The 15,749-nt window shown below is 31.6% G+C and overlaps 1 protein-coding gene across 1 annotated transcript; it reads left to right on the top strand.

The window, feature by feature from the left end:
• The first annotated feature begins 282 nt into the window (after positions 1-282).
• On the top strand, positions 283-15,468 carry LOC134693432 (cytochrome P450 3A21-like). The gene is made up of 14 exons (XM_063554256.1): positions 283-451; positions 1,366-1,462; positions 2,457-2,509; positions 4,420-4,516; positions 5,568-5,684; positions 6,469-6,557; positions 7,358-7,506; positions 8,384-8,499; positions 8,640-8,739; positions 9,615-9,772; positions 10,743-10,831; positions 12,454-12,591; positions 13,737-13,899; positions 14,437-15,468. Exons 1-14 carry the CDS (start codon positions 378-380, stop codon positions 14,512-14,514), a joined length of 1,518 nt encoding a protein of 505 aa, XP_063410326.1. The 5' UTR covers positions 283-377; the 3' UTR covers positions 14,515-15,468.
• Positions 15,469-15,749: the final 281 nt, after the last annotated feature.

Raw genomic sequence — 15,749 nt, 5'->3', positions numbered from 1 at the left:
TTTGAAAAAATCGGACTGGTTTAATTACAAAAATTTTCATTTTATGATTTCGATAATGTCAACATGGTCAATTTGTGGGTACATGATATACAAATCTTTCGAGACAAGATTATAAAGATTAAACGTTTACCTTAACCGGGGAAAATGTGCTGCTCTATATTTTTTTGCCGTTTTTTGTTGTTGAAATATAGCCTTTTAAGGACAAATGAAATAAAAATAGAAATGATTTTCACATATATTTACTTCAAATCTCCTTACCTGTAACTGATTTCCTTTTAAGGTTATATCTGCAGTCATATAAATAAACATAGACGGTGGTATATACTATAAATAATGTTGTTTTGCAGAAAAGAAAGTGCACACATAACAGGGCCAAAATGGATATTCTTGGATTAATAAATGTACCAGGATGGGTTCTGACAGTAACCATGCTACTTATTACATTATATTTGTAAGTACGGATGCATTTTAATGATTTTTTTACTCAATGTTTCGTAATATGCATTTCTGTTATAAATCATTTTATTTGTAATTTTTACACAGACACATATCAATATGTGTAAAATAGATTTATAGCAAGTCAAATTACATGGACGCTTATCCATTGTAAATGACGGTAAAGTGACCTTAGCATTGTGTGTTTTTATCGCTTCACATATATGGACACCAATTTCAAGAAATATAATCAGCAGCATCGTATTTAGACATTGGGAATCATACCACATCTTCTTTTTTTTTTTTTATATTAGACACACTTTCTTATTATTTATAAAATTAAGGAGCTATGGTATAACTACAGAGTTCAAATGAAGTGGATGAAGCAATTATAAGCACCCATACGGCCTTCAAAACTATTTGGTATTTTTACCAACATACCCATTTCCGGCAATTTATAATTTTTACCGGTCATTATATATGCTCCTGGTCGATGTGAGGACAGAATGAACAGCAAGTCATGATAGTTACTTTGAAATGCTTCGCTAGACTTAGTCATAAGCACAATAAATATACCAATAACAAGTTGGTGTGTATTTACTGCAGCTGAGATATACAAAATTACAGCCGAGCTACGAAACTGCAGTTCATTCGTTCATTGTAACGCAGCATGTATAGCGGCCAAAATAAATACATAATCTAAAATAGTATTTTTAACATACGATTACGTCATTAGATATATATTTCGAAAACACTGAGATCAATATCTGACTCTTAAATTTAGGGTAAATTTAAATTTTACCAGATATTATCTTAAAATTGTCCAAATCTCTTATATAATTCTTACATCTAAATATGATTTCCAGCACAAATCGACAGTCTGTCGAATGTGTTACCTATACATGTTAAATTGTTATTTGGTATTTATAGGTATTCGCTATGGTATCAAAGCATTTGGAGACGATTGGGTATATCAGGACCACGACCGATACCTTTTCTTGGCGTCCTACCTCTTTATATGAAGCAGGTAATTATATTTTTTGGTAATTTTAATATTGACCATGACATTAACGATGGTCATCAGTGATGTAGAAAGACACATTACACAAAACAATATTAGATTTTTTTTTAATTAAAATCAAATACATCATGATTTGCAATAGCAATATAAGTACAAGTATTAGCCTTTCAAAAAGTGATAGTCGTCACTCTTAGCTGAGGTAAATGGAAAGTGCTCTCGCTTTGTATATTAATTCATTTACTAGAATAGCCACGTGCATCAATCAACAATTTTACCACACACGTGAGGTCACACGTTATGAAGTAATATATCGTTTAACGTTCTTGTTTATAAAACTCCAGAAGATTCGGCTATTTATAGATAAAAGTTACCTGTGTACCAATATCATGAATATGCATGATTAATGACCAGGCAAAATCTAATTGCTAAAATAGAGAGGACAAATGCATATATGCGAAATTGAATATCGGGCATTTCTCTGCTGCATGCAACTTAAAAATATGTACACACACACACGGATTAAAAATATATCCAGTGTACCCATAATAGAAAATGACCCATATGAATGAATAAACATTGATGCTGGATGCAAAAAACAGTTTAATAAAATTTTAACGTTACATTGTTATTGGTTTAAAAAGATATTTCTTAGTTCGTAAATAATAAATTTTGTCTGAAAAGAAAATGAAACATTAAACCTCATTAAATCAGAATTTTTATTTGTGCTATACACGAAAAGAGGGGCGAAAGATACCAGAGAGACCGTCAAACTCATAGATTAAAAATAAACTGACAACGCCATGGCTAAATAATTAAAAGACAAAGGACAAAGAGACAAATAATAGTACAGATGACACAACATGGAAAACTAAAGACTAAGCGACACGAACCCCACCAAAAACTTGCAGACCCTGCTCCACATGTGGCACCCGTCGTGTTGCTTATGTTATTACAAATTATTTCACTCAAAATCATGCCTTCTTTATTGTTAATTGTATAGGGAATAGCAAAAGGAGACCTACAATTAGTCAAAACATATGGATCCGTTGTGGGGTAAGTTTCTCTTTTGTGTAGAACCTCTAACCTTGTGGTGTATAACCGTTAACCTTGTAGAAGCTAAATTAATGATATAAAAGAGGGGATACAAGAGGAACAGTCAAACTCATAAATCGAAAATAAACTTACCACGTCATGGCAATTGAGTTTTGATATGCACTCTTATGTCATCAAGAAATTGCAACATAGATAATTTAAAAATTGCCTAGTAAGTAATCTGCAATGCAACCTCGAGGTTCAGTTAAAACAAACTGTTTATCATAAGATATAAGTTAAGCTTTCCAATTGTGAACTTTTATATATGCAGATTACATTGTTCTATGAAGATTTGAGCCATGGGTTTCTAGTGGTAAACTTGAATTCATTTAATCGAAAATTTTACTGATGCCTTTAGGAATTTGTTTACGGTATGGAATATTATTGTAACAGATAACATATGTGTTAAAAATGTCGTAGCCACAATCCTGTCCTCTTTTCTGAGAATTGAAGCATCAACGAATGACACTTATACACGTTATTCTACTAGCAACGAGCAGCACGACAGGATCCAAAAAGTGCGCTGTAGATATCTACCCGTTCTGGCAACCTGAGGTCAACTTAAGTCTTTATGAGGTTCATGATGTTCTATGTAGGGTAGTGTAGTCTGTTCATTGTGATTACGTCGTTTTGCCATGTTGTCGGTTTCTCTTCGACTTGTAAATTTGGATTAGCCTTCAAGATCTTTCGCCTTTTAAGATTATAAAACGGATCTATATTTCAGAAATATCAACTTTTGAATGAAGCGAGATTCATAAATATTTTTGAATATCGCATATTTAAACATGATTTATACATAAACATATTTTTAAGGGGCCAGCTGAAGGACGCCTACAGTGCGGGAGTTTCTCGCTACATTGAAGACCCATTGATGGCCTTCGGCTGTTGTCTGCTCTATGGTCGAGATGTTGTCGCTTTGACGCATTCTCCATTTCCTTTCTAGAATTTACACATTCAGACCAATGAAATTTCACAAATAATCGTACGATCGAAAATGATTGTAAGTTATATTTTGAAAGTGTTCATGACCACTCTCACTGTGATCTTTTATAAACACGAAACAAGTATGAAGTAATTACGAATTGAGCCATTAATTTAAACAATATTTTATTCAAATAAATTAAATTGGATTAGGCAACAGGCAAAGCCTATAATGCAAGCCCTCTCCACAAAACAACATACAATATATTACATTCAAAGAAAGCAACACATACACAAACATAATGACAAAACAGAAATATTTTTTTCAAAAATACCTCCTAGCTGACTTGAATGACGTTTCAAATAGTTAACTCAGATCAAAAGTTTGACCATTTTAAGAATGCTTCAAATTGTTATCTCAGAAAAATAAGAAAACAAGAATGTGTCCCAAATACACGGATGTCCCACTCGCACTATCATTTTCTATGTTCAGTGGACCGTGAAATTAGGGACAAAACTTTAATTTGGAATTAATATTAGAAATATCATATCATAGGAAACACGTGTACTAAGTTTCAAGTTGATTAGACTTCAACTTCTTCAAAAACTACCTAGACCAAAAACTTTAACCTGAAGCGAACGGACGCACAGACGGACGAACGGAGGCGCATACCATAAACATAATTCCCCTCTACTTTTGTAGGTGAGGCATAAGCGGGGCATACAAATAAAATATTATAGATGATTGTTTTTTTTTTAATATTCTAGGTTATAAACTCCAACATTGATTTAGAGGTATCACATTAAATTAAATGGTCTCCAGTCAGCTATTTAATATAATAAATTAAATAACTCATTTTTAAAACAACATAATTGATATCATGTATTTATTTTGAGCCATTCTTAAAGCGCTGAATGCATTTGTTTTTTTATTTTTTGTATCATATTAGAATATACCAAGGTCACCTGCCAGTTTTGTTAGTATCTGATCCAGAAATGTTGAAGGAGATTTTCATTAAAGACTTCTCCAATTTTACAAATAGACCGGTAAGTTTGATATTATATTCATTATAAAAGCAAACCTTTTCGTTTGATGCTTCTTTCTATGTGCACCATCACAGTTATGATTAGAGCTACATGTATAAACTACCGTCAGACACACGAAGCAAATAATGTAATTTTTATTTGATAGATGCTTGTGTGCTTTTTTGTAAAATTGTTTGTTTTAGAATTGTAACACAGTGATCACTGCTATACCAATATTTTTACTATTTTATTTATTATGTCTGTTATGTTCACACATCGTTGTAGCTATATAACGGAGTTCGATGACACAGTTGTCAAAGTGAGAAGTGTAGCGCTATAAAACCACTTTGAATCCACCATTTTCTACATTTGAAAATTCCTTTACTAAGTCAGGAATATGACGTACAGTTCTTGTTCATACGTTTGACGTGTTTTGTCATTTTATTTTGCCATGCGATTAGGGACATTCCGATTGAATTTTCCTCGGAGTTCAGTATTTTTGGGACTTTACTTTTTTTCTAGTCTAAGCAAGAGGAGCATGTTCGCGTCCTGATTTAATTTGCCGGTTGACTTTAAACATCCTTGCAATATCATGTTAATAGGACAGTCATACTCTTAACGACATAACATTGTCTTAGGTTGCTTCCCTTCTAACAAAAGAGAGAAAAATAATACCAGACCGACCTTCAAAATCATAAGACGAAAATAAACTAGCAACCCCATGGATAAAAATGTAAAAAGATCAACAGACAAAGATTATTACACAACATAGAAAACAAAAGACTGAGAAACACGAACCACTGCAAAACATTGGGCTTATCTCAGAGCAAATGAATTTAACATAAATTAAATAGATTTGTGAAATGGTACACTTTTTTTAAGATTTTTAATTCCAAAGAGAAAAGGATACAAATGTCGATCAAGATTTAGAAGTAAAAATTTGAAGAAATTTTGACTTTCAATTGTTTTTTTTATATCTCCGATTATAATATTGATAAGCAATCAAATCAAAGACAATTTTTAATTATATAGACAACGAAATATGTAACACTTGTCCTGTTTTTGTTTTCAGATTCCATTTAAGATGGCTAAAGAGAATGCTAGTGGTGTTGCTGCCGCTTATGACAATCATTGGAAGTTTCTCCGCAGTACAATATCACCTACTTTCTCATCCGGGAAATTAAAACTGGTACTGAAATATAACATTCACAACCAGTACAAAACATATAGATACCAAGCTCCGAGGAAAATTCAAAACGGAAAGTCCATACTCAAATGACAAAATCAAAAGTCCAAACACATTAAACGAATGAATAACAACTGAATGTTTTATATCCTCAGTTTATAGTGTTCAAATTATGTTTTTACAAATTCTGTTTAGGGATCATAGAACCTTTACGTTCCTTTCGTCTCATCTACAAAAGCCATCGATATATCTTGTCATTGCCATATTATTATATTTAGTGGTCAGCACAAAACATACCTTACATTTCATTGCTCTGATAAATCGAGTAAGAACAAATGTCGCCCGAACTTCATTAAGAGAACGACCAATTTTACGACCGGATGCGTCGGCAGGGGTAGCACCTCAAATTTATGCACACATAATCGACATGCTTAATGTCACAATCTTGAAAAGGGCAGATCATACAACTATACTGGTAACTAAATACCTAAGACTTCAAAACCAAATCGCTAGTGAATTTAGATACATACATATTAAAAAACGAACTTCTTATGCAATGAAATCGACAATAACGCTAGAATGAGCAAGAAATATCTGAAATACATGAGACCAAACGCAGGCTGAGTTATTCCTTGACCTTCGCGATCGACATTGTATTAGTTCTTATAATCGTTGGGTTCATCTATAAATTATGATTTCACATTAGTAAATATAATTATGTCTTAGAAAAAAAAATCAATAGAAGTTTAAAAATTGTTTTAAAGACCTTTCTTTTTGAATATTTCAGATGGTCCCAAAAATTCAAAGATGTTGTACCGATCTTGTTGAAAACATTCAACAACACAGTGAACAAGGAGAACCAGTCGATATGAAAGAGTAAGTTTTAGACTAGCTTTTATTGAAGAAATCGAAAAGTTTAAATCAATTTGTCTGAAACATAATATATATTTTCGTAATGGCCAGGCATTCGTAAAGTCTCCGATTTTGTAAATTATGTGGTTTTTATTGTGAGCTTGCTAAAACAAATGATCCAGGCGCGGATCCCAACATTTTATAGGGGTTCATGTAAATTATATAAATTGGAGATTTTAACCATATGTCTTCATACGAAGCTTTATTTATCTGGATTAACTGTATCCTCCACTGTGGTCGGTCTATACATTGCATGTTCTTGGTTCAGTCATTCATTTAAGAATTGAATGCTTTTTTTGTAACTTCATTAGGGTGTAAAAGCGTTGACTGTGGTACATTTTGTTTGAAGCGCGGAAGCGCTTCATTCTAAAAATATGCGCACGGTCAACGTTTTTACAATTTTATGAAGTTACAAAAAGTTACTTATAATTACATTTGATATATAGGATCATTAACACACGAATTTTATCAAGTTTTTATTTTATATACATGTGCTCTTTATTGTGGGACCTCGTGTCATCATAAATGATACATTGTATTGTGTAATGAAGTTGATTAAGGAATAATGCGAGATTGCAGTGAAGCCAATCAAAATGACGTATAATAAGGAAACATACATCTAATGTAATTATTCATATATATATTTTCCTTTTGAGATTAGTTACAAATAAATATAATGTGGTGCAAACATTTGCAACGAGAGGGAGAACACAGTAAACATTCATTTTTGTCAGGTTTCTGGTTGATATTTATATTTTTTCCAGAGTATGTGGAGCTTACACCATGGATGTTATTGCTAGTACTGCCTTTGGTATAGAAGTTAATTCAAAGAAAAATCCAAATAATGCATTCGTTAAGCATGCAAAACAAGCAGCCCTTGGACAGATGTTTAAACCTCAACTTCTTATCATAAGTAAGTCAATTTAGTTTACGGTCTATCATTTCATATTAAAAAGGTTTGCTTTGAAAAAAAGCAAACCCTATATATATATATATATATATAAGCAGGCATTTCGTGTTAGTTTTATAACACTCCGTGAGCAGTGTTTCTGTTTCGTTTTTGATGACAATAACAGTCCCTAGTTTTTGCCTTGGTTGACGTTTATTCCACTTCGTAAATATGATGAGATGTGTAATTATCTTATACATTCATATATTGTATTAATATATTATAAACAATGTCCAGAATATTCTAGATTTCTAAATGGTAAATTAGCAAATCAATCTTATTAGCAGTTTCCAATAGTACTATCATCTCTTAAGGCATTGTTCGATATCCATATATACAGGCTACATTTGGTGTGCATTTTTTGAAGATGACAAAACTGTGAAATGTTATTAACTACTATCTCAAGGAAAGTTGACAGTATACAGATAGATTTCTATACATGATACAATGTTTGTGTCGTTCGTTTTCAGTTTGGAATTTTAACATTTGTATACTAGTGTACCTGTACAAGTTATTCCAGAAACACATTATGTGTGCATATGATTCATAGCTTTTAAATTTATTTGCCCGACTTTTAAGCCAACAAATAGTCAAATAGCTTAGAAAATATATACCAGAAAAATTGTACAAAAGTATCATTACAAAAAGCATGCATATTTTTAATTTCCTGTCTATCATGTTAACAGATAAGCGTTTCAATTTTTTTTTTACAAACTATTATATATTTCTGTGTGAGATATTTTAAGCACCTTTTACACAAATGTTTGTCTTTTGATTTGATAATTTTCTGGTGTATTTTTTAATGTTTGTAAGCTTATGTTTTCTATATATTTTTTTTCAGTGATATTTCCGTTTGTGAAAAATTGGTTCACGGTTCGTTTTGCAGATAAAGAAATTGGAGAGTTCTTTAAATCGGTTGTAGAATCTGCAACTGAATTAAGAAGAAAGGGACAAGAGGTGTGTTGTATTTAACTCATACACTAAATATATTTTCAAGTGTTATCTTTTGCATATATTTTTTTGTTTGTTAAATAATGTGAATTTTAAAACGATAAGACTTCAATAATCCTAAGAACAATTGTTTTTATATTTTTAAGGTTTACAACGATTTTCTACAGCTGATGTTAACAGCTCGTCGTGATGAAAATCAGTCTGCATACTTTACGACAGGTGATCTTAAAGAGTTCAAAAACAGAGGTAAAACTCGTTGAGCCTTTTCTTTTTAAAATAATACACTCACTCACGAAATGGGTTGGTTATTGTAATGAAATGTTCCTATTGTCCTATTGTCCCTACATTTGTTTTTGTGACTGAATAAAATCAGATTCTGTTTTAAAGTCTGATCTGATATTCAATATGGAATTCAATAATTTGGAGATGTAAGGGCAAAGCGATATTCATATCTGTTGGGCAGTTACGTCTTGTTTGATGATAAAATTAAGAAAAATAAAATACCGATCTCCAATCGAAATTCCTAACGGTAAGTTCTTTATATATGGGCAACATCAAGGATACAAACACATATAACGAATTGGAATGCAAAGCAACTGTCATATTCCTGACTTGGTATAGGCGTTTCCATATGTGAAAATTAGTGGATCAAAGCTAGTTTAATAGCTAGCTATACTTCTCACTGATACTAGTACTGTTGATTCATTATTATTCGGTGGCTAACAATTTTCGTGGGTTTCGTGTGAACAGATGAACCAAGAATTCAAATATTCAACGAATAATATATTTTCAAATGGCTTTGTATACAGATATCGGCAATACCAGGAAATAAAATATCCACGAGAATGAAGTAATACAAGAAAATCGATACCCTCGAAAAAGAAATGAATTCACAGTACGTTGATTTGTTGTTGATGTGTTTCTGTTACAAAGCGGGAATGGAATTTTAGTGTAGCGATGTAGGGATTCGCTACACTGCTTTGAAATTTCATCTAGAAGCTTATAAAGTTGAGTAGTATGGTGTTAGGCATGCTCACATTTGCTAAATTATTTTTTTAATGTTCTTTAGTTTAATTAAAAAACATTTCAAAATTCATGCAGTGTAATAATTATTTTTACAGGACTTAACAACATGGAGTTGATAGAAAATGCTGTCACATTTTTCATTGCTGGTTATGACACAACAGCCAATACTTTATCTTTTGCCTGTTATTGTCTCGCAACTAATGAAGATGTTCAACACAAATGTCTTGAGGAAATAGACAATATTCTTCATGGTGTAGGTATTAATTAAGAATGCGTTATTATAGTAATATTGTTATTTAATAACCAATCATACTTTGACCATATTTTTAATATATATATTGTCTTAAATCTAAATATTGGCATGGCATATTCAAGAAACAAATTTTCAATGGAGACATGGATGCATTTCAAAGCTATTACTTATTTCGAAATATTTTTCAAGGAAAAAGGTATTATTTAAAAAAAACAAAGCCACAAAAACTTCCCCATTTCAATAAAGAAAAATGAAACAAAAGTACGATGTATGTTAAAACAAAAATGAAAACAACACTTATTACGTTTAATGCTTCCGAACCACTTTTCTGGATTTGCGTTCACCATCGACGTTCAAAGCCGAAAAAGCCAAGGGTGTTTATTGAATTAAGGACCGAAAATCAAATCAAATTAAATTAATTGATTTAAATTTGAGAGTCTGTGCAAAAATCTTGTTTTAAATTTGAATTCACATATAACAGGGAGGTGTAAACAATAACTAAAATGAGTAACTAGTATACTGGAAATCATATTCTTTTTTTCTGTCATTAAAAGTCTGGATGCCATATGTCTAAACGTAACACAAACAGCTTTAATTTGTTTTGAACTGCTATATTCTTATTTTATCTACATATTTTATAGAATATATCAAAGAGTTGGTTATAACTTTAAATTAAAGAAAAAATAAATAAAAATTTATGTACGTCAATATTGATATCTGTCAAATTGATGTCTTGTAAATATTTATAAGAACACGACAGATGTTGCTTGAAAGGTACTCATACTTTTTGAACTTCAAGTACAAGGAACCAAGAATATTGAAAACAACTTATCAAGATTACAAAAAGTATGTATGACACTCATCAAAGACGCTTGAATCAAACAGACCAATTGTGTCACGAACACGTCATTGAGTCATCTACCTCTAACAAACTAAAATAAATATATTAAACAATTATCTGTTTTTAAAGGAAAGTCCGCAGAAAGAAGACCTTTCAAAGCTAGAATATTTGGACCGATTTTTCAATGAGGTACTTCGTCTCCATGGCGCAGCATTAAGGTCAGTTAAACTGTAGAAGTACATCTATTAAAATTTATTTATTATTCAAAGTTATGTTGGTAGGGCTTCTTTGGCCTAGAGGTCCAAGTTCTCGAATTACTATATTACTAGCCTTTATACTCTGAGGTTGTGAGTTTAAACCAAGCATTGGACAGCAGCACTCACCTCCAATCTTTATGGACTAGAATTGTAAGTTTTCCTACCGAAGGAATGTCTGTTGATTTTGGAGGAGTTGAATGTTTGTGGTTGCTGTGATATGCTGTTCTGGTTGCTATTTTTGATTTTTCGTCCCCGAGGGTATCACCAGCCCAGTAGTCAATAATGTGGTCATTGTTATAAATTTCCTGTTTACAAAACTTAGAACTTTTCGAAAAGAAAAAAATGTTTTAACCCAGGCAGAATACCTTACCTTTGACTGTCCCTTTGGTATCTTTCGTCCCTCTGTTAGCCGTATTTGGTACAACTTTTTGGAATTTTGGATCTTCAATGCTCTTCAACTTTGCACTTGTTTGGCTTTATAAATATTTTAATATGGGCGTCACTGATGAGTCTTATGTAGACAAAACGCGTGTTTGGCGTACTGAATTATTATCCTGGTACTATTTTGACGATACGATATTCCCTAATCAAATACGTTCCCAGATTAATTGAATTTTGGTATGAACGTATCTTGGGTAACAAGACATTATAAATAAATGTTGCAATTATAGATAACCGTTAAGTCCTTCAACAATGAGGATTGTCGACTATTTAATGCTCCTATATGAACAAATATGAACAATTCAATTGGGAAAACTAACGGTCGAAAAATTTAAAAACAACATACGAAATACCATCTTCGCTAGCCAAGGGTTACGATCCAGTCCCTTCGTTTCTTTGGCAGTTTTAGCCAACATTTGTGATTAAAATGCTGCACTATTTACCTCAAAAGAGTCGCTCCCTTTCTTACATAACCATTCTTGATCAATGGCACTATAGAAGCTCTCTTCCCTTGAGTGGAGAGGTGTAAAAATGTCTAGTGTTTAAAAATTTCGTGAAAATAGATGTCGACAAGCCAACATTTGCTCTAGAAACATACCTAGGCACTTCAAATAGTTAATCAAGAACTTTAAAATTGTCATCACTTATCGTTGTATGATTTGGGGGTAAAAATGGTTGCGCTAGTGGCTATTGTTTATATGCATTTTCTACTTTCACACGTGATTATCTTAAAGGTGCTTTTTGATTGAATGCAGCCAGTTACAACTGCGACCAATATAAATAAATATATCGTGTCTTCGATCTTCTACCTTAATCCGCCATGCAAGGATGTATATAAGGGGACTGGATCGTAACCCATGAGTAGCGAAGGTTACGAAAAACAAATATATCTTTCTTCGTTCTGTATATTAGTATTATCCATTATTATATGAAAGACGAGTTTTGAGTACGAAAATGTTTTTGAAAAGTCATCTCTATGTTAAGAATTACTCAATCTTTGTTTGTCATTCATTCATTGTTATCATATATAAATGTGGTCTTATTCGTTACCGCTACTAAAATTATTCTTTATAAAGATAAATTACATTAACAAATTATTTTAATGCTAAGATTGGTTAGGTTGTTATTTAAATTTTTAATAGATTTAGTCGAGAAGGAAAGCAGGATATGACCGTCAAAGGTGTTTACATTCCAAAAGATATAGACGTTTCTGTACCTATATATGCCTTACACAGAAATCCTCTTTATTGGCCAGATCCGGAAAAATTTGACCCTGACAGGTACGTATGTATTTTAACTTTAAGTTAGCATTATTATTTTTATATATCATTTTGGAAAAGGGTATTTGACATGTACTGGTATATATGATCGCTTGACATAAAATTTAATGTTTGAAAAAAAATTATTAAAATTTTGATCAACTCATTATAGATACTTGGGATTGAAGTCAAACAATTTTGCACAGACCTCGGAACACAAACATCATGCTTGAAACATGAAATCAAACTCGAAAGTTTTATAATTCAAGGCCAGAAGCAAAATTCTATACGTCAGACTCGAGTCTCTTCTTCAGAATACGAATAATAACGATCGAATCAAAAAATGTTATTTGCCAAATTTCGAATTTGTATTTTGCATATGTTAAGATAGTTTAAAACGCATATATTAATATAGCGCAAAACATTAATTAATGTAAGCTTACACATAATTTTGGCGTGGTTTATCAGTGTTATAAGTTCTCTCTGTATGTGTGACTCTTATGGTTTGTCCCTTATTTAAAAGAGATACACCTGTCAGAACTCAGCTTTGATATTTCTGTTTCGAAAGAACGACGCTACTTTATAATGTGAAGCAAATATTTTGTTTAACGCGATTTTCGTCTTCAAAATACGACTTACGCTTGAATAAAATTTGTTATTATTGGCTAAATTGCTAAATTCCGAATTAATATTTTGCATCTTTCAATATAATCATAGTTAAAACAAAGCATTTAATATAGTTCAAAAACATTTATTTATACAACTTAAAACACATTTATCAATATTGCGTAACACATGTATTATTAAAGAGGGGCGAAAGTTACCAGAGGGACAGTCAAACTCGTAGATCGAAATAAAAGGACAACTCCTTAGCTAAACATGAAAAGACAAACAGACAAACAAAAGTACACAAGACACAACATAGAAAACTAAAGGCTAAGCAACACGAACCCAACCAAAACCTGGCGGTGATCTATTATTAACATAGCTTAAAACACATTTATTAGTATAGCTAAAAACACATTAATAATATAGCTATATTTTGGACAATAAACACAAACGTTTTACTTTATGAAATGCAGTTATCTAGCATGTTACACTTGTATAGTTATGTAATAATTTCTACATTAGTTTTCTGAATGAAGTATACTCAACTTGCATTGCAGATTCACTAAAGAGAATAAAGCAAAGAGGCCTGAGTATGCATTTGTTCCGTTTGGTATCGGTCCAAGGATATGTATAGGAATGCGATTGGCCTTGTTAGAAGCTAAAATGGCATTGGTATTTATGTTACAGAGCTTTTCTTTTTCGCCTTGTGACAAGACAGAGGTAGGTTTAATCAGTTACCAAAAGTATCAGGCTTATAATGTAATACACCTGACGCGCGTTTCGTCTTCATAAGACTCGTCAGTGACGCTGAGATAAAAAAATGTAAAGCCAAACAAAATTGAAGTACAAAATCGAACAGCATTGAGGAACCAAAATTCCAAAAAAATGTGCCAAATACTGCTAACGTAATCTATGCCTTGCATAAGTAAAGTCCTTAGTTTTTCATACTTTTGTAGACAAGAAATTTGAAAAATAACCATAAAATTTATTTCCATGTCACCGACGAAGTGCTGACTACTAGGCTGGTGATACCCTCAGTATATGTTTTCCTTTTCTAAGACTACAAGTAATCAATTGGTAAATATTAGACCGAAAATGCATTTAAGCTTCTGCCATGAATTAATTGCAATTTTGCTTTTAAATTGTACTTTTCATATCGGAGTTTTTTACGGCATATCTTTATGAATCAACTTTTAACAACTTTTCCTTTATTTTCCTTTTGTTTTTTTTCATAATAATAAATCTTTATTTTTTTAGATCCCAGTTGAAATTGAATCTGGCGGAATAATTCGTGCCAAAAATGGTATTCAATTGAAAGTAAACAAGAGACAGTAACATTACACTGGATTATTTTATGCAAATTTCAGATACACTCTTTTGGTTTTAATATGAGAAAACTACTAGTGATATGAAAGAAGTTACATTAAGACATTATTTTTGTTTGTAGATATCTACCATTTATACACAATAATTTTATTTTATTACGGTGATAACATAATCGAATCAAATACGCCTCGAACTCGACCTCGACCTTTACTAGTGTGAAAAAAACAATGAACATCTTTTCAGAGCATAGGAGTTCATTTGTCATGTTGTTTATTTTCGTGGTAATGTTTGTTGGTACAATTGCGACTATCATAAAAGTGAGGAATTTAGTTACCTTATTCACCAGGTTTAAACCACAACTTCCTACATAAGGACATGCCTATACAAGTAGTAGGAATATGACAGATGTTTTCCATTAAATACATTCGTTTGAGCTTCTAAATTTTTAAAGGACTGTAGCTCCGTTTTTAATATCACTTGCAGTTCAGTATATTTGTTATTTTATTTTATATTCGGCCCTGGTTTCTAATGTCATTTTTAGACTAATTGACTTATTGCGCCATGAGTAGCTTCTATGATTAACAGTTTTATAAAGATGAAATAAGTGTTTTGAGTGCCAAATTACAAGCCCGGTATCTTTGTTGTTTTATTTTTTAGATTGTATGAATTATATTTTTTTAATACACATAAATCACTTAACTGGATCTAGCTGTTAGAAATTTTACTGATTTGGTGTAGTTTATAAGGCAAAATATAGAAAGATTAGAAGATACCAAGAGAATAACCAAAAAATACAACATTGAAAGTATTAGTACGTGAAAAAAAAGAACTTTAAAATATCTTACCAATCTCTTGTGTCTTTGAAATGTGTGTGTGGTGTATATGAGTTTGTTTTCTTTGTATTAACAAAATGTCTTATCATTAATGCTGTAATATATGTAAATACATTATCTTTGTAATAGTTTTTATATGTGTTACATTGAGAATGCGTCAAGGTAATTGAGTCACCATCTTTATATACAGTAAATATTATAATTATCATCATTATCATTAACCAATCTTAGAAGGCTTGCAGTACTTGTAATTCTAGCTTGGCTGCAATCCTTATTGGATGTATATATGTTAGATAAGTAGTCACACTTACGTAAACATTTGTATTACGTTTCTAGTTGCTGTGACGACACGTGATATCACGTTACGTAAATCTTCATGAACTGTACCGCCACTTATATTTCTGCTGTATA

The sequence above is a fragment of the Mytilus trossulus genome, chromosome 12 (genome assembly GCF_036588685.1).
Source record: "Mytilus trossulus isolate FHL-02 chromosome 12, PNRI_Mtr1.1.1.hap1, whole genome shotgun sequence".
NCBI classification, from domain to species: domain Eukaryota; kingdom Metazoa; phylum Mollusca; class Bivalvia; order Mytilida; family Mytilidae; genus Mytilus; species Mytilus trossulus.
Note: the sequence above shows the minus strand (reverse complement) of the source record. Positions and strands in the feature narration are given on the sequence as shown.